At 35.8% G+C, this 25,970-nt stretch overlaps 1 protein-coding gene across 1 annotated transcript; it reads left to right on the plus strand.

The window, feature by feature from the left end:
- The first annotated feature begins 10,930 nt into the window (after positions 1-10,930).
- Positions 10,931-16,963, plus strand: LOC145008962 (putative pectinesterase/pectinesterase inhibitor 51). Its single transcript, XM_078967607.1, has 2 exons — positions 10,931-11,951; positions 16,236-16,963. Exons 1-2 carry the CDS (start codon positions 11,045-11,047, stop codon positions 16,913-16,915), a joined length of 1,587 nt encoding a protein of 528 aa, XP_078823733.1. The 5' UTR covers positions 10,931-11,044; the 3' UTR covers positions 16,916-16,963.
- Positions 16,964-25,970: the final 9,007 nt, after the last annotated feature.

Raw genomic sequence — 25,970 nt, forward strand, 5'->3', positions numbered from 1 at the left:
ACAGTCATGGTCACACCCGGGAATGTATATACAAATACTTTTCCAATGCCAATCTGTGGTCTTTCAATGGCACTGGAGGTGTCATTGACCTGACTCGATGGTTCGAGTGGACCGAGTTAATCTTTGAGATATGTTCATGCCCATAATCCAGCAAGGTGAAGTTTGCAGTGTGCACCTTCATCGATAGAGCACTAACTTGGTGGAACGGCCAAGTTAAATCCCTAACTCTTTTGGTGGATAATGCCATGAGTTGGGAGGATCTAAAGGAAATGATGCTCATTAAGTATTTCCCATGAGGCAAGATGAAAATGTTAGAGGAGGAGCTTTGTAATTTGAAGATGAAAGGCTCTGACATTGCTAATTAAACTGAGAGATTCAATGATCTTGCTCTTCTCTGCCCGGGAATGGTCACCCCGTAGAGCAAGAAGGTAGAAAGGTACATTTAGGGATTAACACCCCTAACTCAAGGGATGTCCTGGCTACAAGACCGCTGATGTTTGATAGTGTCAAATGGTTGGCGCAGACTTTAATTGATCATGGGGGTCGTTAGGATACTGTGTTAGCCGCCCACAAACCACCCAAGGAGAGCGGTGGAAAGAAAATGTTCTGGAATAAGTGCAAGGGCCAATCTTCGCAGGAGCCCTCCAAGAAGCAAAAAATAGTGGCAGTTCATGCCACTACCGCTCCTGCTACTGCCCCTAAAACTCAATCACTTGGAAGTAGATATGCTGGAACCCTCCCACAGTGCGACAAGTGTAACTTCCACCATCACGGGTCGTGTCATGAGATGTTGTGCAACAACTGTGGAAAGAAGGGGCATAAAGCCCATTTTTGCAAGACACAAGTCCAACCCACTAATCAGGCTCCTGGTGCTGGGGTGAGCCAAGCATGTTATGGATGCGGTGAGACTGCGCACTTTAAGAGGAATTGCCCAAAGGCAACATCCAACAACACAGGGAGAGTGCTGGCTATGGGCCAGGAGGAGGCTGTCGTTGACCCTATAGTCGTTTCGGGTATGTTCTTCCTTAACAACTCTTATGCATGCATTCTTTTTGATTCTGGTGTGGAGAGAAGTTTTGTTATTCATGCATTCAAACATCTACTCAAGAATAAACCCCAACTCTAACCGAAACATTTCTTGTCGAGATGGTAACGATTCCTTTCCAATCGACCTCATGCCAGTTTACATAAAGAGCTTCAATGTCATTATCGGCATGGACTGGTTAAGTCTTCATCATGCTGATATCATCTGTTTCGAGAAAGTCATTCTCCTCAAGCTTCCTAATAGTGAAGCCCTTATCACTAATGGTGATAAACTCAGCTCAAACCTCCGTACCATATCATACATCAAATCCTAAACATATCTTCAAAAAGAATTTCAAGTGTTTCTAGCCCATGTCGTTAATGACAAGCATGAAGTTAAGGATCTTGAGAGCATCCCCAAGGTCTGCAACTTTCCTGATCTCTTCCCTAAGGATATTCCTGGAATCCCTCCCGAATGAAAAGTCGAGTTCAGAATCGACTTAATCTCGGAGCCACTCCTATAGCCAAATCCCCATATCATCTAGCGTCGGCGGAAATGAAAGAGTTATCCAGCCAGCTCAATAAACTGCTCAACAAAGTATTCATTAGATCGAGCTACTCACCCTGGGGAGCCCCGGTCTTGTTTGTGGAAAAGAAGGATGGATCCTTTTAGATGTGTATAGCTTAGTGCGAACTTAACAAGCTCACCAACAAAAACCGCTATCCTCTTCCCCGAATTGACGACCTCTTTAATCAACTATAAGGAGCCAGTTACATCTCAAAAATAGACCTAAGATCAGGGTACCATCAATTGTGAGTCCATGAGGGTGGTATTCTCAAGACAACATTTCGGACTCGATATGGTCACTACGAGTTTGTAGTGATGCCATTTGGTCTAACCAACGCACCGGCGATATTCATGGATCTGATGAATCGGGTTTGGCGCCCTTTCTTAGACAAGTTCGTGATAATATTCATTGATGATATACTTGTCTATTCCCAAAGTAAGGAAGATCATAGACAACATTTGAGGCTAGTGCTAGAGACTTTAAGGGCGGAGAAGCTGTATGTAAAATTTTCTAAATGTGAATTATGGATCAGAAAAGTAACTTTCCTCGGTCACGTGGTTAGCAAGGAAGGCATACACTTGGACCCTCCTAAGATAAAGACGATAGAGAATTGGTCAGCACTGAAGACGCCTATAGAAATCCATCAATTCTTGGGTCTCACTGGCTACTATTGTAGGTTTATCAAAAATTTATCCAGAATTGCTAAGCCTCTAACCACCCTAACTTAGAAAGGTGTACCCTTTAGTTGGGGAGAAAAGCAAGACATTGTGTTTCAAACATTGAAGCAGGCCTTATGCAGCGCACCCATTTTGTCTCTGCCAGAAGGAACGGAGGACTTCATTGTCTATTGCCATGCATCCATTCAGGGCCTAGGTTGTGTGCTCATGAAGCGAGGAAAGGTTACTGCTTATGTTTCAAGATAGCTAAAAGCGCACAAAGTAAATTATACAACTCACAACCTTGAGTTGGGAGCAGTGGTCTTTGCTTTAAAAATATGGAGACATTATCTCTAAAAACCAAGTGCACTATCTTCACCGACCATAAGAGCATGCAACACATTTTTGACCAAAAGGAGTACAACATGAGGCACCGGCGATGGGTGGACTTACTCAATGATTATGTGTGTGAGATACACTATCATCTAGGCAAGGCCAATGTGATAGCCAATGCCCTCAACCGAAAAGAATACTCAAGTCGCAGAGTGAATGCACTAATGATGACCATCCATGCCTATTTGTCCGCTTAGATCAGAGAGGCTCAGCTGGAATCCTTGAAACCAGAAAATATATTGGATAAAGCTTTGAGGGGAATAGAAAAAGAACTTATAGATCAAGGGAGACAGAGTCTACTATTTCATGAACCGGATCTAGACCCTAAAGCTTGGAGGTTATACAGAGGTTGTCATGAGCGAAGCTCACAGGACTCGATACTCTGTTCACCCAGGTTCGGATAAGATGTATCTGGATCTCAAAAAGCTTTATTGGTGGCCAAATATGAAAGCAGAGATCACTACCTTCGTGGGCAAGCACGTAACTTGCGCCAAGATGAAGGTGGAATATCAGAAGCCCTCAGGTCTACTTCAACAGCCAGGAATACCTGAGTGGAAGTGGGAAAGGATTGCAATGGATTTTATCACTAAATTGCCCAAGTCTCCGAGTGGGTACAATACCATCTGGGTAATTGTTGACCGATTGACCAAATCCCCGCACTTCCTGCCAATCAAAGAAGCCTTCAAGACAGAGAGACTGACACGAATCTACATTCAAGAGATAGTCCGTCTGCATGGTGTGCCTGTGTCCATTATCTCCGATTGGGATAACAGATTCACCTCGAGATTTTTGTAGTCACTGCAGAAGGCTCTTGGAACTAAACTAGATATGAGCACAACTTACCATCTGCAAACTGATAGGCAGAGTGAGAGGACCATTCAAACATTGGAAAACATGTTGAGGGCATGTGTTATAGAATTTGGTAAGTCGTGGGAAACCCATTTTCCCTTGATCGAGTTCTCCTACAACAACAATTATCATACCAGTATCAAGGTCACGCTATTTGAACCCCTTTATGGTCGTATGTGCATATCCCCTCTATGCTGGGCTAAGGTGGGTGACATGCAGCTAGCCAAGGGGCAAGTCCCCGACAACACTCTCACATACCTGGAGATCATTCACGAAACCATGGAAAAGATCATACAAATTAGAGAACGATTGAAAGCCTCCAAGGATAGGCAACAGAGCTACGTCGATAGACAATGAAAACCCTTGGAGTTCTATATGGGAGACCGTGTTATGTTGAAGGTCTCAACCTGGAAGGGTGTGATATGCTTTGGGAAGCGTGGAAAGCTAAATCCAAGATTCATTGGGTCGTTCGAGATTCTTGCTAGGATCGGTCCCGTCGCATACAAACTTCGTTTACCTCGAGAGCTTAGCAACATTAATCCCGTCTTCCACGTGTCGAACCTTAAAAAGTGTTTATCTGACGAAACCCTTGTGATCCCTCTTGATGATATCGAGATCAATGAGAACCTAAATTTCGTGGAACAACCAGTCTGAATCATGGATCGGGAAGTCAAACGAACAAAGCAAAGTTGCATACCAATAGTGAAGGTCCGTTGGAATGCCAAGCGGGGACCTGAATTCACTTGGGTGCGAAAAGATTCCATCCAACAAAAGTATCATCATCTTTTTCTAGGTCCATGATTTGTAATCTATGTTAGAATTTTGGGATGAAATTCCCTCTATCGGGGGGATGATGTGGCAACCCAAACCTTTTTTCGTTAACGTTGATCGATTTCCGTTAAATAAGTTTTGAATTTTATCTAGTTCCATAAAATTCTTATGATTTGGAAAATCATTTAGTTTTATAATTAAAATTTTATATAAGAGTCAGAACCAAAATCGCGTAAAACCAAAGTTACTCTGAAAAATCAGCGAATCCGGCCTGACTGGTGTTCACAGCCGTAAACCTGATCACGGTTGGGAAACCATTCATCGATGGACCCCACCACCGAACCTACCCCCTTAGCCTATATATACATGACTCCTACCTTCATTTACCCTTTTTGGCAGCAAACACCCTTCTCTCTCTAAAAACCCTCCCCTGAAAAACCCAATATTTCTCAAGTTTTCTTTTCATCTATCACTCCATCCGCCTTAAAACATGCTTTGGAGCATTAAACAACAACTTTTTCGTTGATTCAAACACTGTTGTTCGTGAGTTCATGGCCGTGAACCCTTCAAATCTTCATATTCCACCAACAACAGTACGTGAAGCCTTCAAACCTTCAAGGAGCGTAAAACCTTCAAAGACAATAAATTTCTTACGATTGAGAACAATTCACGGCTGTAGTCCCTTCGTGGCTGTAATCATCCCTACACCATTGATCTTGGCTGCAAATCCACTTTTCCACTTCGATCGAGCCTCGATAACATTTCTTAACCGAAAGCGAGTGTTTTTCTAACACTTTATCTAATGAAATCACTAATTTTAGATACAAATATGTGTGTAATTATTGATAGGATTTCGTTAACTCCGCGTACAACTCCAGGGCCCTCAATTCCAGTCTCGTTGTCGGCACATACACGCAATCATCAGTGAGTTCATACCCCCTATGCATTGGAGGCAGTGGAAGTGAGCGATAATGAAGAAACAAGAAGTAGTTGAGGTGGTGGATGGGTACTTGGGTAGAGGGATTAACCCCAAAGAATCACTTGAAGAAGAATAACACTGATCAGAATCTGCTTGGGTCGAAAAACGCTCAAGGTAAGATAGAAACAACACGTATCTAGAAAATATTATACAAAATGGCAAAATATGACCCATAAAGATAATGACAGAGATTTACAACCTCATCCATAACCAAAGGACCAGTTTTGCCAAAAATGTTGGATGTTCACTATCCTAAGAGGTGTCCAACATTATTATATGTATATATGTATCTATCTGTATCTATATCTATATCATACATAATTATAAAGCTAACATTTTTTCTTGAATCTCATGCATTTGAAACCCCCTTTTTAACTTCCTCAAACCATATTCATTTGAAACCCCATTTTTTTAATTAATGCAATTCAAAAGTTTTCTTAATTATGATTTAACACTCAAAAGTTTTATAACTTATATTATGTTTAATTAGCATTTAGTGAAAAGTTTACTACACAAAGGCCAATCTCTTGGGAAGACATGTATACAAATCATATACAAATTTCAGAAAGAAAACAAACTTAAAGGTTTTTGTGTTAGGTTGAGGTCTCATGACCACTTTTGGAGATATGTTATTATATTAGAGCTTTTAATTTGTCGGTTTGTTATACTAATTCGTTTTTATATTTTCTTCGTTTTTGGATTATTATAATATTGTCGTTGTATATTGTGGTTTAATCGTTAATATATTGATCATATGTTATATAGGGTGATATCGAAAATATTTAATTAAATATTTTAAGTATGTTTTTTTTGTTTTGTAATTGTATCGTTTCAAAAAGATAATTGATTAAAACTCATACATATGTTATACTTTCCATCTCTCTCTCTCTCTCACTCACTCTCTCTTTCTCTTTCTCTCTCTCTCCCTCTCTATGTATAATAATAATAAGGGAATATGACTTATGAAGGTAATTAACTTTTCGGTATGTTCACATCTGGGTAACTATCTTTTTTTTTGTACACATTTAGGTAACAAACTTGTTGGAAATGTTCACATATAACCATTATGACCTGCTATAGCAGGTTAAATCCTAGATGTAAACGTTTTCAACAAGTTCGTTACCTAGATGTGTACAAAAAAAATAGTTACCTAAATATGAACAAAACGAAAAGTAAAAAATAAATTACACGAATGGTCCCTATGGTTTAGAGTAATTTGTGTTTTTGGTCCCTAACTTATTTTTTTTTTAAACTTGGATGGTCCTTATTGTTTATTTTTGTTGCGCGTTTGGTTCTTGTCTTACCTAATGAGACTATTGTGCCTTATTAATTTATTTTTTAATTAATTTTCTTATTTATCTATTTATTTTTTGTATATTTAAAAAAATTAATAGACCACCCTACTGTTTATTTTTTAATTAATTTATTTTTTTAACTCGGAAGGGCTTTACTGTTTATTTTTGTTACGCGTTTGGTTCATGTCTTACCTAAAAGGACTATTTTTTCCTTATTAATTGTTTTTAATTAATTTTCTTATTTATATATTTATTTTTTATATATTTAAAAAAATTAATATACCCCACATATCTGTATCTCCTCACCGTAATCCTGAAATCACATTTGAAAATTTTAATTTGAGTCTTACCGGTCACCTTCTCATCTCTTATCCTCCCCAACTTCTATTTCTTTTCCATCTTTAGTAACATCGACGTCTTCACCATCCTTCTTTTTTTGGTACTTCAACTCTAGCGAACCAACACCATAACCTACAGTCTCTTCATCATTAGTGGGTTGTGGTATTGATTCGACAGAGTTAAAGGACCGAAAAAAGAAGTGACGATGAAGACGTCGATATCAATAAAAATGGAAAATAAGTAGAAGCTGAGAAGGATGAGAGACGGGATGGTGAGGAGATACATATATGCGGGGTCTACTATTTTTTCTTAAATACATAAACAAGAAAATTATTTAAAAAAATAAATTAATAAAGGCATAATAGTCTTTTTAGGTAAGACATAGACCAAGCTCGTAACAAAATTAAACAGTAGGGACTATCCGAATTAAAAAAATAAATTAATTAAAAAATAAATAGTAGGGATCATTCGAGGAGATACAAATATGTGTGGTCTATTAATTTTTTTTAAATATGTAAAAAATAAATACATAAATAAGAAAATTAATTAAAAAATAAATTAATAAGGGCACAATAGTCTTTTTAGGTAAGATAGGGACCAAACGCGCAACAAAAATAAATAGTATGGACCATCCAAGTTAAAAAAATAAGTTAGGGACAAAAAATACAAATTCCCCCAAACTACAGGGACCATTCGTGTAATTTAATTTTTACTTTTCGTTTTGTTCATATTTGGGTAAGTATTTTTTTTTACACATCTAGGTAACGAACTTATTGAAAGCGTTTACATCTAGGATTTAACCTGCTATAGCAGGTCATAATGGTTATATGTGAACACTTCCAATAAGTTTGTTACCCAAATGTGTACAAAAAAAAGATAGTTACCCAGATGTGAACATACCGAAAAGTTAATTACCTTGGTAAGTCATATTCCCTAATAATAATAATAATAATAATAATAATAATAATAATAATAATAATAATAGAGGTCAAAACACTTCAACAAAAATTCATTTAAAATCTAATATTTCAAATGCTTTTTAATAATGATTGTAAAAATTTCAACATTTGTTACTTAATGTGTTACTACTAGAGGGGTATGTTGTCTTTAACCAGTGGCAGGAAATCCACATATCCTTTTTAATTATTTATATTAATGCTTAGAAATATCTATTTTATATTCCTATTCACTTTTATTTTTTAGGTACAAATTAGGGAAGAAGATTCTCGATGTACCAACATAAAGTCAAACGTACGCATTGCAAAATATGTAATTAAAATTAAATATCATATTTACTAATCAACTTATTTTAAAAGTCTTGATGACATTTATGTATAATGATATATTTTGTATGACTTCATTCTTAATTTCAATGTTTAATATTTAAAAGTTCTTATATGAAACATTGGATGTTTTGGTGTAATATAAATAGTATAATATAAAGTTTATTAGTTCAATATTGTTTATTAATAACTCACTCAAAACAACTTATTTCTTATTTTATCCAAAAAAATATTATCGGACATAAGAAAAGTAGATTATATTAATGTTATATAAAAACTTATAAAATATATTGGATATTATAAAAGTAAATGTAAAGTTTATAAGATATGGATTATATTAGAAAGTATCAAAATATAAAATTGATGGATTTTTATGTTATTTAATACTTCGGTTAATATCCAAAACATGACTAAAAAGGTAAATTTCAACATATTCCTATTTTTTCCCATAATTTTTTTAACCACTTAAATGCATTCTTGCGCAACGCGCAAGGTTACACCTGCTATACTTATAAAGAGAGCATTTTTCTTTTCACCACGTTCATTTGAAACTCCTATGCATTTTTCTGTTCATTACATTCATTTGAAACTCTCATTACTTTTCAATTTCTTTCTAATAATGATTATAAATATCAAACATAAAGTGTAATCATATATAAACTAAATTTCAATATTAAAAGAATATCTTTATTTCTACTTAGAAAGTTATGTTTTTTAAATATTAACATATTATACTTAATTTATTAGTTTTAATATATTGTTGGATATAAACCATTATCATTTTAAAGCTATAACTTTTGATTAATTTGTATAAAATACTTAAATTATTAATTTAAATATAACATTACATGGTCAACTTAAATATAAATCTTAGTTGAACTTAAATAACCCAAATAATATTTTGTAAATAGTTAAAAGTGATAAATTCTAGAGTCTTTCTAATAATGATTATAAGTTGGTTAATAAAGTTACACAAATATCAAACCTAAAGTGTAATTATAAATAAACTAAATTTCAATATTAAAATAATACATTTACTTCTACTTATAAAATTATGTCTTTAACTTTTAACATATTATATTTAATTTATTAGATTTTATATGTTGTTGTATGTAAACCATTATCAGTTTAAAACTACAACTTTTGAACACTTTGTACAAAATACTTAAACTGCTAATTTAAATATATATTACAGTGTTTTGAAATATTAGATTTTAAATGAATATTAGATTTTAAATGAATTTAAAAAGCATTTGAAATATTAGATTTTAAATGAATTTTGGTTGAAGTGTTTTGACCTCTATTATATATATATATATATATATATATATATATATATATATATATATATATATATATATATATATATATATATATATATATATATATATATATATATATATATATATATATATATAGAGAGAGAGAGAGAGAGAGAGAAAGAGAGAGAGATGGAAAGTATAATATATGTATGAGTTTTAATCAATTATTTTTTTGAAACGGTACAATTACAAAACAAAAAAAAAAAAACATATTTAAAATATTTAATTAAATATTTTCGATATCACCCTATATAAAGCTATAACTTTTGATTAATTTGTATAAAATACTTAAATTATTAATTTGAATATAACTGTTGGATGTAAATCATTATCATTTTAAAGCTATAATTTTTTATTAATTTGTATAAAATACTTAAATTATTACTTTAAATATAACATTATATAATCAACTTAAATATAAATTTTAGTTGAACTTAAACAATCCAAAGAATATTTTGTAAATAGTTAAAAGTGATAAATTTTAGAGTCTTTCTAATAATGATTATAAGTTAGTTAATAAGGTTAAATAAATATCAAATCTAAAGTGTGATCATAAATAATCTAAATTTCAATATTAAAATAATATTTTCTTCTATTTATAAAGTTATGTCTTTAACTTTTAACATTTTATATTTAATTTATTAGATTTTATATATTGTTGTAAGTAAACCATTATTAGTTTAAAACTACAACTTTTGAACAGTTTATACAAAATATTTAAACTGTTAATTTAAATATAATGTTACAGTATCAACCTAAATATAAATTTTATTCCACTTACAAAACCAAAGAATATTTTGTGAATAGTTAAAAGTGATAAATTATAATGTTAAATGCAAAAACTAAATTGTAATCTCAATTTAACTAAAATATTTTCTAAAGATATTTTTATAATCGTTAAAAAATTTCAAATAAATAGTTTAAAATAATTTACAATAACCAAAGTTAAAAATAACTCTATATAAATGATTATTTTATTACCTTTAAAATCAAAAAACAGTATTTGATGTTTTAAATAATAATAATGATATAAATTAAAATGTTAAGCAAATAAATTTAAAAAAAATAATTAATAATAATAACAACTATAAACAACATTAAACCATATATTATATTTAATTTTATTTATGAGTAACTTATGGATAGAAAATTTTCAAACGATTAAGAATATTCAATTATAATAGATATATATATTATCATATAATTCAAAATAATCAATATATTATATCAATTTAATATACAAATTATTATATCAAATTTAATAAGAACATCGTTGTTATGTTTAAAAACATATATTTTTAAATTTCCGACTATAAATAACAAAATAAAATTTTTAGCCTTTATATAATGCCACGTCTCAAAAATTCATTATCATAGAGTTAAGCATTGACACATTGGATTTTTTTTGGCTTTTCCTAATAATTATAACAAAAAACTATTACAATGTTTTCTTGCATTTTTGAAAATTCTTCCACGTGAACTTTGTTTCCTCTGCCACCAACCATGTTTCACAAATTAAAACCCATCCCATCCATCTCGTGATCCAGACCACAGTTCTTAAAACTATGGCTTCCTCCTTCCTTTTCCTCTTCTGCTTCTTCATCGGCACCACCGCCAACCACCAGACTGCCATCCAAGAAGCTTGCAAGGCCACAAGGTGGCCGGAATCATGTCAAATTTCTCTCACGAAATCCGGTCTAGATCTCATCCCAGCAGATCCCACCCCTTTTCAAATCCTACACTCTGCGTTGTCCCTCTCTTCTAAGAACCTCGGAAGAGCTAAGTTCATGGTCCGGGCTATCCTTCACTACTCCGGCAGTAATCTTAACCTCACCACCACCGCCAAGCTCTGCCTCCAGAGCCTGGACAACTCGGCATACCGTCTGCACTCAGCGGAGGAGGTTTTGCCACGTAATAGAATCAAAGATGCACGTGCTTGGACGAGTGCCGCGCTAAGTTACCAGTTCGACTGCTTGTCTGGGTTAAAGAAGGTGAACGACACACCAATGGTGGATAAAACGTTGTTGTTCATGAACAACACGTTGATGATGTCCACGAGTAATGCACTGAGCATGATGATGTCGTATGAGGAGTTTGGAAACTACAGTGGGTGGTGGCGGTCCCCGAGGACAGAGAGAGACGGGTTTTGGGAGAGCGTCGGTGGTAGATCTGGGTCGGGTCAAAAACCCGGGATTCCTACGGGTTTAAACGCAAATGTAACCGTGTGCAAAGACGGTGGCAGGTGTAGGTTTGGGAGCGTGCAGATGGCGGTGAATGCAGCGCCGGATAACCTGGGTGGAGGCCGGCGTTTCGTGATATTGATCAAGGAAGGAGTTTATGAGGAAACTGTTCGCGTCCCTTTAGCAAAGAGGAATGTGGTGTTCATAGGGGAGGGTATGGGTAAAACGGTCATTACAGGTTCCTTGAATGTCGGTCAGCTTGGAATGACAACGTACGAGACGGCCACCGTCGGTAAGTTAAGTACTACCCAATAACTGTTATAACGTATCATAACCAATAATTTTGTACAAAATCCAAGAAATATTATATCTTAAATATATTCCTAATTCTAAAAATGGTATAACAGCAACATATCTTTTAGTAAATACAAAAATGGTCCATATTGTTTGGTCAATTTTACATTATCCATCACATCTTTAAAACTTTTATAAGGACCATCCTTAACATGTTGACGTCGGAGAAATTACACCGACGGTCCTTAGTAGGGGTGAAAACGAGTCAAGCTACTCGCGAGCTACTCGAGTTCGGATCGTTAAAAACTCGATTTGAAATCGATTTTAAACGAGTCCGAACCGAGCTCGAGCTTAATATTAAGCTCGTTTAAACGAGCTCGAGCTCAAGCCTATGTCATTAAACTTGATTAGGCTCGCGAGCCTAAACGAACCTTTATATAATACAATTTAATATTATTTATATATATTAAAATAAAAACATATTAGGGGAATTATGGATTTAAGGTATTAGTAAACGAGCTTCTTAACGAGCTTGAGCCGAGCTTAAACTTATTTAGACACGTCAGATAAAAAACGAGTCGAGCCCGATCCAGAGCCAAACTTGTATAATTCTTTATGAGCTTGAGTCGAGCTCAGGACAAGGAATCTCGAATCGAGCCGAGCTTGAGCTCAAGCCTCATATAACTTAAACGAGCCATATAAAAAAAAGTTATTTATTGTTATCAATTTCTTTTACCCCTCTCTCTCTATGTATGTCTGTTTCTTTGTTTCTCCCTCTCTTTCTTTCTTGCTCTAGATGGAACCTTAAAGAAGAAGGTGAAACCAAAGGATTTCTAGCTTAGCGGTATCGGTGTTGCCCTCCCCCGTTGATGTTAAGGGTTCAAGTCCTGTCGTGGATATAGATGAATTTACGGAGTAGTTTAGGAGTAGGTTGGATTTGTCGTTTCAAAAAAAAAAAAAAAAAGTGAAGTCGTAAGCGTTATAGCTCTCTGACAATGACAATCAGACATATTGGCTTTTTACGGCAATCGAAAACAAAAAGAATAATACAACAAAATCAGGAGACATAAACTCTATGAATCCACAACAAAAAGAAGTATGAATCCATTACAAAAAGGTGAACCCGTAAGCATTATAGCTCACAATGACAATAAGACATAATGGCTTTTTATGTTAATCAGAAAACAAAAAGAATCTTGCAACTACAACATCAGTAGACATAAACTTTATAAATTCACTACATCCAAACAACTATCTCCTTCCTAATAGGTCTTTTACAATTGACAGTTTGTCAACATTTCCAAACTAAAGCGTTAGAATCAATCACCATCCACATTCAAACCAATACCATTATGAATCCACCTCAAAACATTTACAACACAAATTGTCACAAAAGGTATAAAATTTCAACCAAAAACAATACATAAAAGGTCAAAATTTAACGGTAAACAAATGAAGTATTACAAAAAAAATATGTTAACAAAATCATTTTAGCATTCTCGTACCTTATGAGACCATCCAAACTAAAGTGTTAGTTTTAACCACCATCACCAATTACATATACCTTGTCAAACAAGCGAGAATCAAGTGCAGCTCACTAGCTCCTATGATATTCTCATTCTTCATTATTGTTTGATAGCTCGCCAAAGAAGGTAGAAATGTAAGCATGTTTTCTCACCGTATAAGGTTACTAAAGGAGGTGATTTGATGTACACCAAAACTAAACAACTAAACGGTCCTCGATTACTTTGTTAGAAGCTGAGGGTAAAATGATTGCTTGGATTCTCATAAAGTCGTGAAAACGCTATCAATTTAAAGTATTTCGATAGTATAGATCGAACATTCAATTTAATTGAATTATGAGATTTTGAACAGAGAGAATGTGATGTTATGTTCTTAAGAAATGTACCAGATTTTTAGACCGAAAACGGGTATGAACCCCCTTGTCTGAAAACTGATGAAAAGCATACTAAGTCGGTTTTCTCAACCAACAAAAACGATCATAAAGTGCTACCAAATTCGGGTTCTAAATTAGGGTCGCTACCCACGGACCCAAATACAAATACAAAAATTAGGGGCTTTTCCCCTTGGACCTGCCAAGGGCTGCTGTCCCGTGGACCCTACTCTTAGGGGCGCTACCCACGGACCCTCGTCACTTTAGGGGCTTCGCCCTAAATAGTAATATACTTTCAATCGTGAACAAACTCAAACAAGTGTGCACTCTGCATTACCCTTACTTGTTCAATGTTTATCAGGATTGTATTTTGTCAACAAATTAATCCATTGTACTTAAATAACATTGGCAAAATAACTCAGCAACACATTTTACCCTCAAGAAACTTGGAACTGATAGTGAGTGATATCCCTTGTTCTTTAGCTGAAACAAACTAAACTAAACTAGACTCCTTATGATAGAAAAAACTTGGAACCTGTAGTGTGATATATCCTTTGTTCGCTTGCCTTAGAGAAGTGAGTTCACTTGATTATTAGAAGTATGTGTATTGTAATGAGCTTTAAATCATATCATTGTTTGCAAAGTCTATGTTAATAAAGCCTTTCGATTGATAAATTCATAATTGGAGCTAAAATCGAACTTGAACCTATGTTAACTCGACTTTCACAACGATTAAATCATTAAAAAAATTAAACAAGCAAACAAAACACTTAGCTAACAACAAAATTGCCACCCCATCTACATAGGTGTTTAAATGAAACTTAATCTAGGAGTATCAAGCCCTTAATGTGTTATGGTTATTAATAGAGAAGAAAGAAATGAAAAAAAGACCAAATATCCCTTGTGCATGGATGTGACATGCTATGATCCACATCTTTCCAATTTGTGTTTTGTATTGAAACGAACCGAAAATCAACTGAAAGTAAACTATAAATCAATTGAAAGCTAACTTCTTTCCAAAATCAAATCAATTTATAAAACGAACCAAAATCCAACTGAAAAGCCACAACGTAATGTATCTCTTGATATAAGAGCAACGACTTATTTTTCATGAAAACCCACAACGTAATACCTTCATTTCAAGATAGAAGGATGCAAGAGTATATAGAGTATGTGATTCTTCAGGGAAGTGGATGTCATGGTCTCCCAATGTAAAGCATAGTATAGAATGAAGTTGCAGAGGAAGACGAAGGTGTTGAGGAAGCTATGATATTCTTATTGAAGAGAGATGTGAAAAAGAAATAAGAAAGAAATAGTAATCAAAAGGGTGGTGGAGTGGGCGTCACTGTTGAACAATATCGAAGAAGAAGAAGAAGAAGAAGAAGAAGAAGAAGAAGAAGAGAGAGAGAGAGAGAGAGATGAAGGATAGGGGTTGGCTTAGGGTGAGGTAAAAGTAATCATCTTTTTATTTTATACCAATTAATATAAAAAAATCAATAAAGATATAACTTTCTTTTTAGTTGAACGAAGACCACCGATGTAACTTATCCAAACTATATAGTTGGTTTTAATAATTTTTTAAAGGTTGGATCGAACGTGCTAAATTATCCAAACCTTAGGGGCAATTTGTGTAGTTTACTTTATATATTTTATAATTGGTTCAATATTTTACCATTATAATGTATCTTGTTTTTACCGTGATCTTTATTTTTGGTTTAGTAGTTTACCATAATAATATAAATTTCTTTATTAAAATCACACAACTTAATATATTTTTCAATTTGACCATAATAACTTGTAAATAAAATATATTTCTACTTTGGAATGTTGTTGTATGTTGTATGTTGTTATTTTATATTTTTTTTCAATTGTTGTATTTTTTTTTTAAAATTAAAAGGAAAAGAAACGGCAATATGAAGATTCTTCTTTTTGATAACTAATATTGTTATTTATGTGTAGAGTATGTGGGTGCAAAAGTCTTCACGTTAATTTGTCGAAGGTTTTTGGCTCGTGACACCAAAAACACAAAGTGTTGCAAACCATAGCCAATATTATTTAACGAATTTTGTGGTTGTTAGCACTAAAAACTCATATCTAAATACCAAATAAACATAGGAAAATATATATTTTATTAATCAAATGATTCTAACCCGGCAGTATTTGGTAATATCTTTCCTATATAAGAAAATATTATATATATATATATATATATATATATATATATATATATATATATATATATATATATATATATATATATATATCAAATTACAAAATAACAAAATATAAGTAAATAAGTAGAAAACCAAAAGAGAAATGGAATATTACACAAGAGCGTTATTTTTTGTTACCAATTGAACGTTACCTAATAAATGTTATATTGTACAGGGGTTGTTGGCGATGGCTTTATGGCACGAGATCTAACAATTCAGAACACCGCCGGTCCTGATGCTCACCAAGCGGTAGCTTACCGGTCTGATAGTGATCTATCATTCGTAGAAAATTGTGAACTCATTGGTAATCAAGACACAGTCTACGCTCATTCCCTTCGTCAGTTCTATAAACATTGCATTATCAAAGGCAACGTTGACTTCATATTTGGTAACTCTGCCTCCGTTTTCCATAAGTGTACAATCCTTGTCCGCCCTCGCCAGCTCGATCCAGCGAAAGGCGAGAATAGTGTCGTCGCTGCACATAGCAGGACAGACCCGGCGCAGGCCACGGGATTTGTTTTTCATGAATGTGTCATCAATGGCACTGAAGATTATATGAAACAATACCATAAAAACCCTAATATGCATCAAACGTTCCTTGGGAGGCCATGGAAAGAGTTCTCGAGGATTGTCTTTGTGAGGTGTAAATTAGAGGCTCTTATTTCACCACCTGGGTGGATGCCTTGGGATGGTGAGTTTGCTTTGAAGACACTTTACTTTGGGGAGTATGGTAATTCAGGATTAGGCTCTAATTTATCAGGAAGGGTGATATGGAGTAGTCAGATTCCACTTGATCATGTTATATTATATTCAGTGCACAATTTTATTCAAGGCGATGATTGGATGTTAACATAAAAAAAAAATTGTCTTTCTATAAAACTAGAAGTTTTATTATTAACAATACATATATGAGTATAAAAATTAAATACAAATTTACAAATTTGATATATATGCTTTGTTTGCTGATTCTTTCGGTACCCATAGTAAGTTTCAAAATTGCGGAGATAGTCATTATGGTTTACTTTTATTCTGGATTTGCTCATCGTTAATAACTAATGTGCAGTTTATTTTTTCTAAAAAAAACCACTTCAAGCCACTTATTGTTGCGCCGCGCAGCACTTGATCTTTCGTAGAGTTAAAAACTTTTGCGCTTGTGCTGCGTGGCGCAGCAGTAGACTAACTGCTTCAAACCTCTTCACACCTTATTTTAACTTACTGCAGCAGTCTTCAGACGTTAAAAAACAAACATACTTTTTATTAAATGTTGCAGACGTTTGGTCCACATCTTCTGCTACAGAGGGTTGCAGTGGTTTCGCAAACTTTAGGCATATTTGTTTCGAAATAACAAACAATACCTAAATAAATTATTATACCCCTTTTATTTAACTTTAACATTTTTTCTATTAATATTTATTTTATTAATATGTCATAGACCATATATAATAAAAAAACGAATCTTTAATAAAAAGTGATGTCAAATTAAGTAAAGCCGATAAAATGAAAGAGACAACAATACTAATGGTGGGTCAAGTCATATACTTTAAACTATATATATATATATATATATATATATATATATATATATATATATATATATATATATATATATATATATATATATATTAGTTATATTAGTTATATTAAAACTCTTACAATTTTAAACAACGAGGGCTTATACTTTTAAATAGTTGCATAATTTGTAATCTCAAAATATTATTAAAAGTGTAACATCTAATTTTCCAGATATTTGCCTTTGACCTTAAGTTATGAATTGGTTGCAAATGGGTCACCAATGGCAATTTCGTGATTTTATGTGTAGCTTGGGTACGTCAGGCGTACACTTTTAGAACGCATGGGTATACGTGGTTAATGCCAAAACCCTGCACTATATAAGCACCATTATAGACCCAAGACATATCCCTTTATCAGCCTCCATCCTAAGATCGGTCCTCCTTGCAAACCCTAGTCTACTTTTGAGCATTTTTGAGCTTTTGGAGTAAGTTGTTGGCTTTCTTGTTTGTGAAGAAAGATCTTCTAGGAGTAGGCTTTGCTCTCAAGACTTTCGATCCAACATCTTCTCTACATTAGGCACCATTTGGAGCACGGTGATTTTTCTGGTCCAGTAGCCCGAAATCTGATTTTTCAGCAGTTAAGGCGATTTTCCTCACTAGATCCATGGGTCGAAGTCACTAATGTCGACTCATTGCTTGTTGTGTAGAATGCTAGATGCCTTGTGATAATTATATGAAAGACTAGGATCTTGCCCTTGACATTTGTATGAAAGACCAGGATGTGGCCCCCTAACACTTGTATGTAAGACAAGGATTTGGCCCTCGACACTAAATAGAAAGACCATAGTTTGGCCCATGGTAGGAAATGATTATATGAATATGATTTAGCCCATAGCGTTTTTTTAATGTATGGTATGTGGTACTTTGGGGGAAAGTCACTAAGCTTTGTGCTTACAATTTATGTTTATGGTTTCAAATACTTCCACTTCAAAAGGGAAGGGCCTCGCGTGATGGCACATCATCCTCCCCTCAGATTTTCCACATTAAAAATAATTGTATTACATTGATTTCAATATTGTAATGATTGATGGTTTTTAGTATAATCAACGAATGAAATTAATAGTTTTAAATGAAAATTTTCCACTATTATTTTTTGGGCTGATAAAAGTTGGTATCAGAGCCTTGGTTTGAGGTATTCAGGCATACTTTTGGGTATGTCAGAACTCAAACCGAGGAAATGATAGTTTTCTTAATAAAAATGAAGTTAAACCTTTAAAGGATTTTTAATAAAAAGAGGGGGTGTGATGCGTGCAATCAGCCGAGCTCAAGTAAGTGGTTCCCAAATTACTCATACCTATGTATTATGAGTAGTATCCTTGATATGAGAATTGCATGCTAGGTTAGGGCGAACGATACCTTCAGGAATCATATGATATAATTGTCTGATTTGTATGATACCTTATAGTCTAGTGGAACTTGATGCTATGCATTACTTGGAATTGATATAGGCTTGGTTAATTGCTAAGTTTATGCTTTCAAAGTTGTATACGATTAGGATTATATATCCCTTGAATGATCGATTAGGTGTAACATCCCGATGATAGAGTACTTCAATTTCAACCCTCTAATTTAATTATGTTGTATTTTGGTCCCTAAGTTCAAGCAAGTGTGAAAAAGGAGCCCTAGTGGCATTTTCGTAATTTTGGCCTTGGGAGTACGCCATGCGTATGTGGTGTATGTTGAGCATACTAGGGCGTGCCCTAGTACGTAGGACGTACATTAGTGTACACGGGGCGTACTTGCCAGATGTGAAAACCCTAATTTTTAGGGTATGGCTCATATTTAAGCACTCTTATGGACTCATTTCGTTCACCTTATCTGCCTCCATCCCTCTCATACATTCGTGCAACCCCAGTTTCACCTTGAGGAGCATTTTTAAAGCTTAGAGTGTGTATTTGGTGCCCTAGAAGAAGAAGAAGAAGAAAGGAAGCCAAGCTCATATTGAAGAAGTGGAACACTTAGATCTGGGATTTCTGCATCATTTGCAACCTTCATGAGGTATTAAGCTTGCAACTTTATCCCTCTAGTATATAGATCTAGCTTTGGATGTCTTTATGAAGCTTTTTGGTCCCAAAATGTTAGATCTTGAACATGGCATGTTCTTGACCTTTAAGTTATCCTTTCAAATCCTAAGAGGGGTCTTAAGTCATATAAATGGATTCCAAACGGTTAGTTTTGCTTCATGAATCATTTAGAAGGTCTTAATGGAAAAAGACCTTGAGTTGAGCACTTATTGGACATGCTAGGCCAAAAAGTTGGAGACTTTATGACTCCTAAGAGTATTTTAGCCATGGATCTAAATTATGGACGTAAGAGCTTACGCCATTAAGCTCTTAATAGATTTTTGGTCTTCTGAGAGTACCCCCGCATAAGCGGAGTATGCCATGTGTACGAGGTCAACCATCCCAATGGTGGTCAATGTGTGAGGATGCATGTATGCCCAACGTACCTCCAGAGTACCCCCCGCGTACACACCCTGGGTTGACTCACTCGAGTTGACTTCAATTGGGTTGACTCAGTTGGGTTAACTTAGTTGACCTAGTTGGATTAACCATTTTGACTTTTACCAAGTTTGACCTTAAGGGTAGTTTGGGTATTTTGGGATTATGATGGAAACTAGTCATTTGGTGGGAATAGGTGTCGATTAGAGAGCTGAGATTCGGAGTCGAGACCTCATCAGCTTTTGGTCAACTTTATGAGGTGAATTTTCCTCATTGTACTTGCGTTTCAAAGGCACCAAGACCGACCCTTTGAATTTGATATCATGTCATGTATGCTATTGTGATGTTGTGATCTGTTAGATCAGTACCCTAGTATATAGGATGATGCTATGCTTGGTAACCTATAGATCTATTTAACTAGCTGTAGATTGTTATATGATTATCTGTTATATGTACACATATTTGGTTAGTAACTGAGGCTTTACTACTTTGTTCGTAAGCAAATAGGTTAGGGTCACACCAACCCGATGGTAAAATGGGCCCGAGGGTATTCCATCCCGAGGATGATAGGACCTGTTGTAGATTGGCATTCCAACCCGATGGTTTATGGGCATGGGGTATGCCAACCCGATGGTTGATTGGAACCATAGTGTATTGGCATTCCAACTGGATGGTTGAATGGGCCTGGGGGTATTCTAACCTAATGGTTGATTGGACCCAACATGCTGTTATTGTATTTGTTATTTGTTTATGTGTTGGTACTTTGGGGGATCTATGTAACATCCGGACTCCCAGGTATATTATTTCATGTGTTTAATATTGAGGTTTATTGAGTGACTCGACGAGTTGTGAGTCCAACTCGTCGAGTAGAATCGAGTTGACCGCGTGGGATTAATGAATGGACTTGACGAGTCGGAGAGTTGACTCGCCGAGTTGGTGTTGTGTTGTAAAACCCTAATTTCCAGGGGTTGAGGCCTAAATAACGGAACTTATGCCCCCATTTCTGCCTCACCAGCTACCTAACTTTTCTATGTGAAACCCTAAATGAGTGTAGTGAGTTAAAAGAGTCACCAAGCTAACCTTGAAGGATTTTAGTGCATCTTTGAGGAGGAAGAGGAGTTTGTTCAACAAGGAACAACAAGGAGTTGTTAGGGTTCAGGCCATTTTGTCCAGAGCTTCAAGAGGAAGTTAAAAAGCTTGAATCTTTCCCCTTTATTTGGTTAGATCTCATGAGTTGATAAGTTAGGATTTTCATCACATTTTATTTGGGACTTCGAGCATACTAAATTATCAAGAGGTTTAAACCTCAAATCTGGACCTTGTGAGGTCCCTAGAGCCCAAAAGTCCCCACTTTATTCATCCATATGAGGAGCATGATGTTTAACACCTTATGAGAACATGTATTGGTTGATTGGAGCAACACCACCATGCATGCGCTTAAATATCGAAGCTTTACGTAACAACTGAGTATTGAGATGCTATATCTAGTGTGTGGAGTGGTATATTTTCTTAGAATCGTCTGAATGAGAATTAAGTTTGAATGAACTCATCGAGTCGATGAGCCGACTCAACGAGTCGGTGAGGGTTTGTCCTGATGAGCTTGATCATGCGATAACTCAGCGAGTTGGGGGTCAACTCGACGAGATGAGTTGGACCTTCATGAGAATTATGAGGAAACGAGTGGACTCGACGAGCCACATGGGCGCACTCGGTGAGTCTAGTCAAACATGGACTGTTGACTCGGGTTTGACTTCTGTTGACTTTAAGGTTGGGTCAATCATGAGTAATAGAGACCATGGAGGGGTAAAATGGTCTTTTATCCACTTCAAGAGTGTGTGTGTGTGTGTGAGTGAGAGTGAGAGAGAGAGAGAGAGAGAGAGAGAGAGAAAGAGAAAGAAAGAAAGAAAGAAAGAAAGAATAGCCTTCGGTTATTAGAGTCGTGAAAAGAGTATTAATTAGAGATGTTCATCCTTTGTGTTAGGCGGACGCTAGTTCGAGATTCGAGTACGAGGTTATTTTCTTACTTGCTTGCAAGGTGAGTCTTCTCACTATACTTACCATAAGTTTTATGTTTGTGTGACTAAGATGTCTTATGTGCTTACATTGTGTATTGTGATATCCTGCGTTATTTCTTTGTGATTTATGTTGTATATTATTCAGAGTTACAGAGTTAGGATCGGAGGGTCCATCAAAGTTGTGGGACCGGAGGGTCCCACTGAGACACATTTTCTGAAGGGTCTTACTATGTTATAGCCTTGAGTGGTTATAGAGTTGTGTGTGGTATTTTAGGGAACCCACTAAGCTTTGTGCTTACCGTGTTGTGTGTTATCTGTTTCAGGTTTTTCTCAGGGTCACGGGAAGGCACCGACTTGATTGTACACACCAGTGGAAGAGTTATATTTTGAGGATCTTGGATTTTAATCAAGAAATTATGTAGTTGTGATTTGTAAATCAAATAAATGAGATTTTTATGAAATGTGTTATGAGAATTATATGATTTTAAATGAAAATTTTGTTTGAAAATTTATGACGTTACAAGTTGGTATCAGAGCCTTGGTTTGAGGGATTCAGATGCACCTTCGGGTATGTCTGGACTCAAACCGGGGATTTGAGAAAAAATTTCAAAAAAATAGATTTTTATAAAACGAGCAAGAGTTCTAAGAGAAAACGGGAAGGAGCAGTGTGTGCAATCAACCAGAGCCCGAACGGTGATTTACTTATTTGTGTTACGTGTTATTGTTGAGATATTAGTGATGCATGCTAAATGATAGGCTAGGTAATTCATATGTTAGGGCTAGAGTTGCCTGATTTGTGATGCCTTAGCCTAGGAATTATTGTTGTCTGTGATGTGCTGTGAGTATGTGCGTAGTAAAAATATCCAACATGAATATTTTAGAGAGAGCTTTTGAGGAGTAATCTAGGAGAGATACCTGGATGAGCATTGGAAGAGCCTACTGAGAGAGTAGTTAGATACCTGCAAGAGGTAGGGTTTCTTGAGTTCGGTGATACCTTTTGAGTGTGAGTAGAGAAAATAGAGTTGTAACCTAGAGTGGTTTTACGTGCTGGTGGAGATCATTCGATGTCTGAATGCTGCTTGCTTCGTTCTTTGTAGAAACCTTGATGATGGGAGTCAGCTACTAAGTGAATATAATGATATTCAGGAGGTAGATGGTTGGCATAATAAGAAGTTCTGCAGCAGCTGATGGCAGAGAAGTGTGAGAACCTAGGAAGAGCCTAGGGAGTGACCTTAGTCAAATGAGTACGTTGATAGAGGAGTGTATTCACTGGGGGAGTGACCAGGTTTAACGAGATTGGTGACCAAGAAGGTCGAACAGCTACTTAGGAAGTCTGGGACGATCCATGTGGAAAGTATGGGTAGATATGGCAGGTAGTATGGGCCCGTACTACTAAAAGCAGAGGACCCGTACTTGAAACATGGAGAATTCCAGAGGTTCTAAATAGTAGATTGAGAGGAGATAACATGGTTCGGGTACCATGATTCATAGCAGATTGAGAGGAGATAACATGGTTCAGGTACCATGATTTGTAGCAGATTGAGAGGAGATAACATGGTTCGGGTACCATGATTCGTAGCAGATTGAGAGGAGATAACATGGTTCGGGTACCATGATTCGTAGCAGATTGAGAGGAGATAACATGGTTCGGGTACCATGATTCGTAATAGATTGAGAGGAGATAACATGGTTCGGGTATCATGATTCATACCATATTGAGAGGAGATAACATGGTTCGGGTACCATGATTCGCAAAAGATCGAGAAATGATCACATGGTTTGAGTACCATGATTCGTGGTGGTTAGTGCTTCTGGTTTTACCAGTTATCCAGTTGTGATTGATTAGACTGGGATCAGATGTGATAGAGTGTGGGGTATGAGGGCCATGTTGAACAAGTCTCAACAGAGCATACCTTGAGGGGGAAATTGAGTTAGTGTCCGAGAGATTTTTGGTGAGATGCCAGTTGGAGTTGCAAGACTCAGGGATGAGTAGTGATGATGCTTATTGGAGGATCGCGGTCTGAGTTTAGCAATCAAATGAAAGATGACATGTCATCTTCTATAGAAAGAGTTATGTTGTCCCCGTTTCCTGGGAGAAACAAAAGGGATGACGAGCTTCTGGTTTTCAAAGTATGAGGGTAAACCCTGTGGGGTATCATAGTGTAACACCCCAATCCAGGTTTGACTCGAAACCCTCAAAGAAGTTACACACACACACACACACATATATATATATATATATATATATATATATATATATATATATATATATATATATATATATATATATATATATATGGTCTCTTGAGTACGTTGGGCGTACTCATGAGTACGCTTAGCGTACTCTGCATGGTTGGTCACGGAGGAGCTGGACTTACGCTGGGCGTACGTGCCGACAATGCAAACCCTAAATCTCGGACTTTTCCCCTATTTAAACATCTTTTAGCCTCTTGAACTAAACCCTATCATTCTCTTTAGCCTCATTTCGTCCACCTTCAGTTGTGATATTGTGTGTGATGGTTTTGGAGCATAAGGAGTGGGTTTCGTGGTCATTTTAGATTTCTTTCAAGAAGGAGGAGTTGGTAAGAAAGCTTGGTACGAGTTGGTGCTTCAAGAATCTGCATATTGGTCATCTTGCAAATCTCCTGGAGGTAAAAAGCTTGCACCTTTCCATTTAAATCTCTAGATCTAGCTAGGGTTTTCTAGATTTGTTCCTTTTGTGGATTTTGGACCTCCATTTGTGAGTTTAGCAACTCCAGAAGATGGGAATGACAGATCTAAGGTCCCTTGGTCATTTTGTGTCATAAAAATGGAGTCTTGTTAGGATTTTTGACGTCATGCATGGGGTAAGAGCCTTGGAAAGGTCTTAATGGGGGTGTTGGGTGCATATATGGTATGTAAAGGCATAAAGTTGCCAACTTTACGCCTTAGGACGTCTTTTTAAGCTTAGATCTAACTTTCAGGCGTAAAGGAATCATGTATTAAGCACTTAATGGAAAAAGTGCTTAACCTGGTTGTATGTTGGGCATAACCCAATGTACGCCATGTGTAGTCCCAAGACCTCAGTACGCTGCACCTACCAGGATGGTACGCCGAGCGTACGCATCACAGATGGACATGTATCTGTTTTGGGCCTTTGAGCAATTTAGCCTCATTTGATTATTGGATTTGGGGTGCATTCTGTGAGTTATGGGCCATTTCATCAATATTGGACCATGGATATATTGGTTGGGCCTTATTAGGCCAAGAGGCCCATTATTGATTTTAGACATGGACTTTGGGCCATTAGTAAAGAAAGGGTATTTTGGGCCTTACGGAAGGATTTGGGAATGAGGGTTCCTTTGATTAAGTAAAACCCTAACATAGATTATTGCTATTGTCGTGCAAGAGATCACAGACTGTTAGGAGAGTAGCTTTTGTATTCAGCAGACAGGGGTGAGTCTCCTCACCATACCAACGGGTCAAAGGCACCAAGGCCGGCCCATTAATTGTGACATATATGCTATTTGGATTAATTGATATGTAATGTACTAGTTGTTCTGTGTATCGTGTATGGAAGACCTTGGGGGGTTCCCCAGGCACTTAGGTATAAGACCATGGAGGGTTTCTATTGCCTCCTAGGTCAAAGACCTCGGGGGGTTCTCGAGGCATTAGGCTAAGACCATGTCGGGGTTCCCATGGCACCCGGAGTAAGACCCTGGAGAGTTTCTAGGGCTTCAATATATATATATATATATATATATATATATATATATATATATATATATATATATATATATATATTGCTTACATGTTTGCTTTTATGATATGTTATATGTTTTGGTGTGGGTATGCTCTGGGGAACTCACTAAGCTTTCAAGCATACCGTTTGTGGATTTGTTTT

This window comes from Lactuca saligna, chromosome 8 (genome assembly GCF_052625555.1).
Source record: "Lactuca saligna cultivar CGN05327 chromosome 8, ASM5262555v1, whole genome shotgun sequence".
NCBI classification, from domain to species: domain Eukaryota; kingdom Viridiplantae; phylum Streptophyta; class Magnoliopsida; order Asterales; family Asteraceae; genus Lactuca; species Lactuca saligna.

Coding starts and splice junctions, on each gene's coding strand:
- LOC145008962 (XM_078967607.1), top strand. CDS start 11,045: ATGGCTTCCTCCTTCCTTTTCCTCTTCTGCTTCTTCATCGGCACCACC. Junction 11,952..16,235: donor GTACGAGACGGCCACCGTCG/GTAAGTTAAGTA, acceptor TATATTGTACAG/GGGTTGTTGGCGATGGCTTT.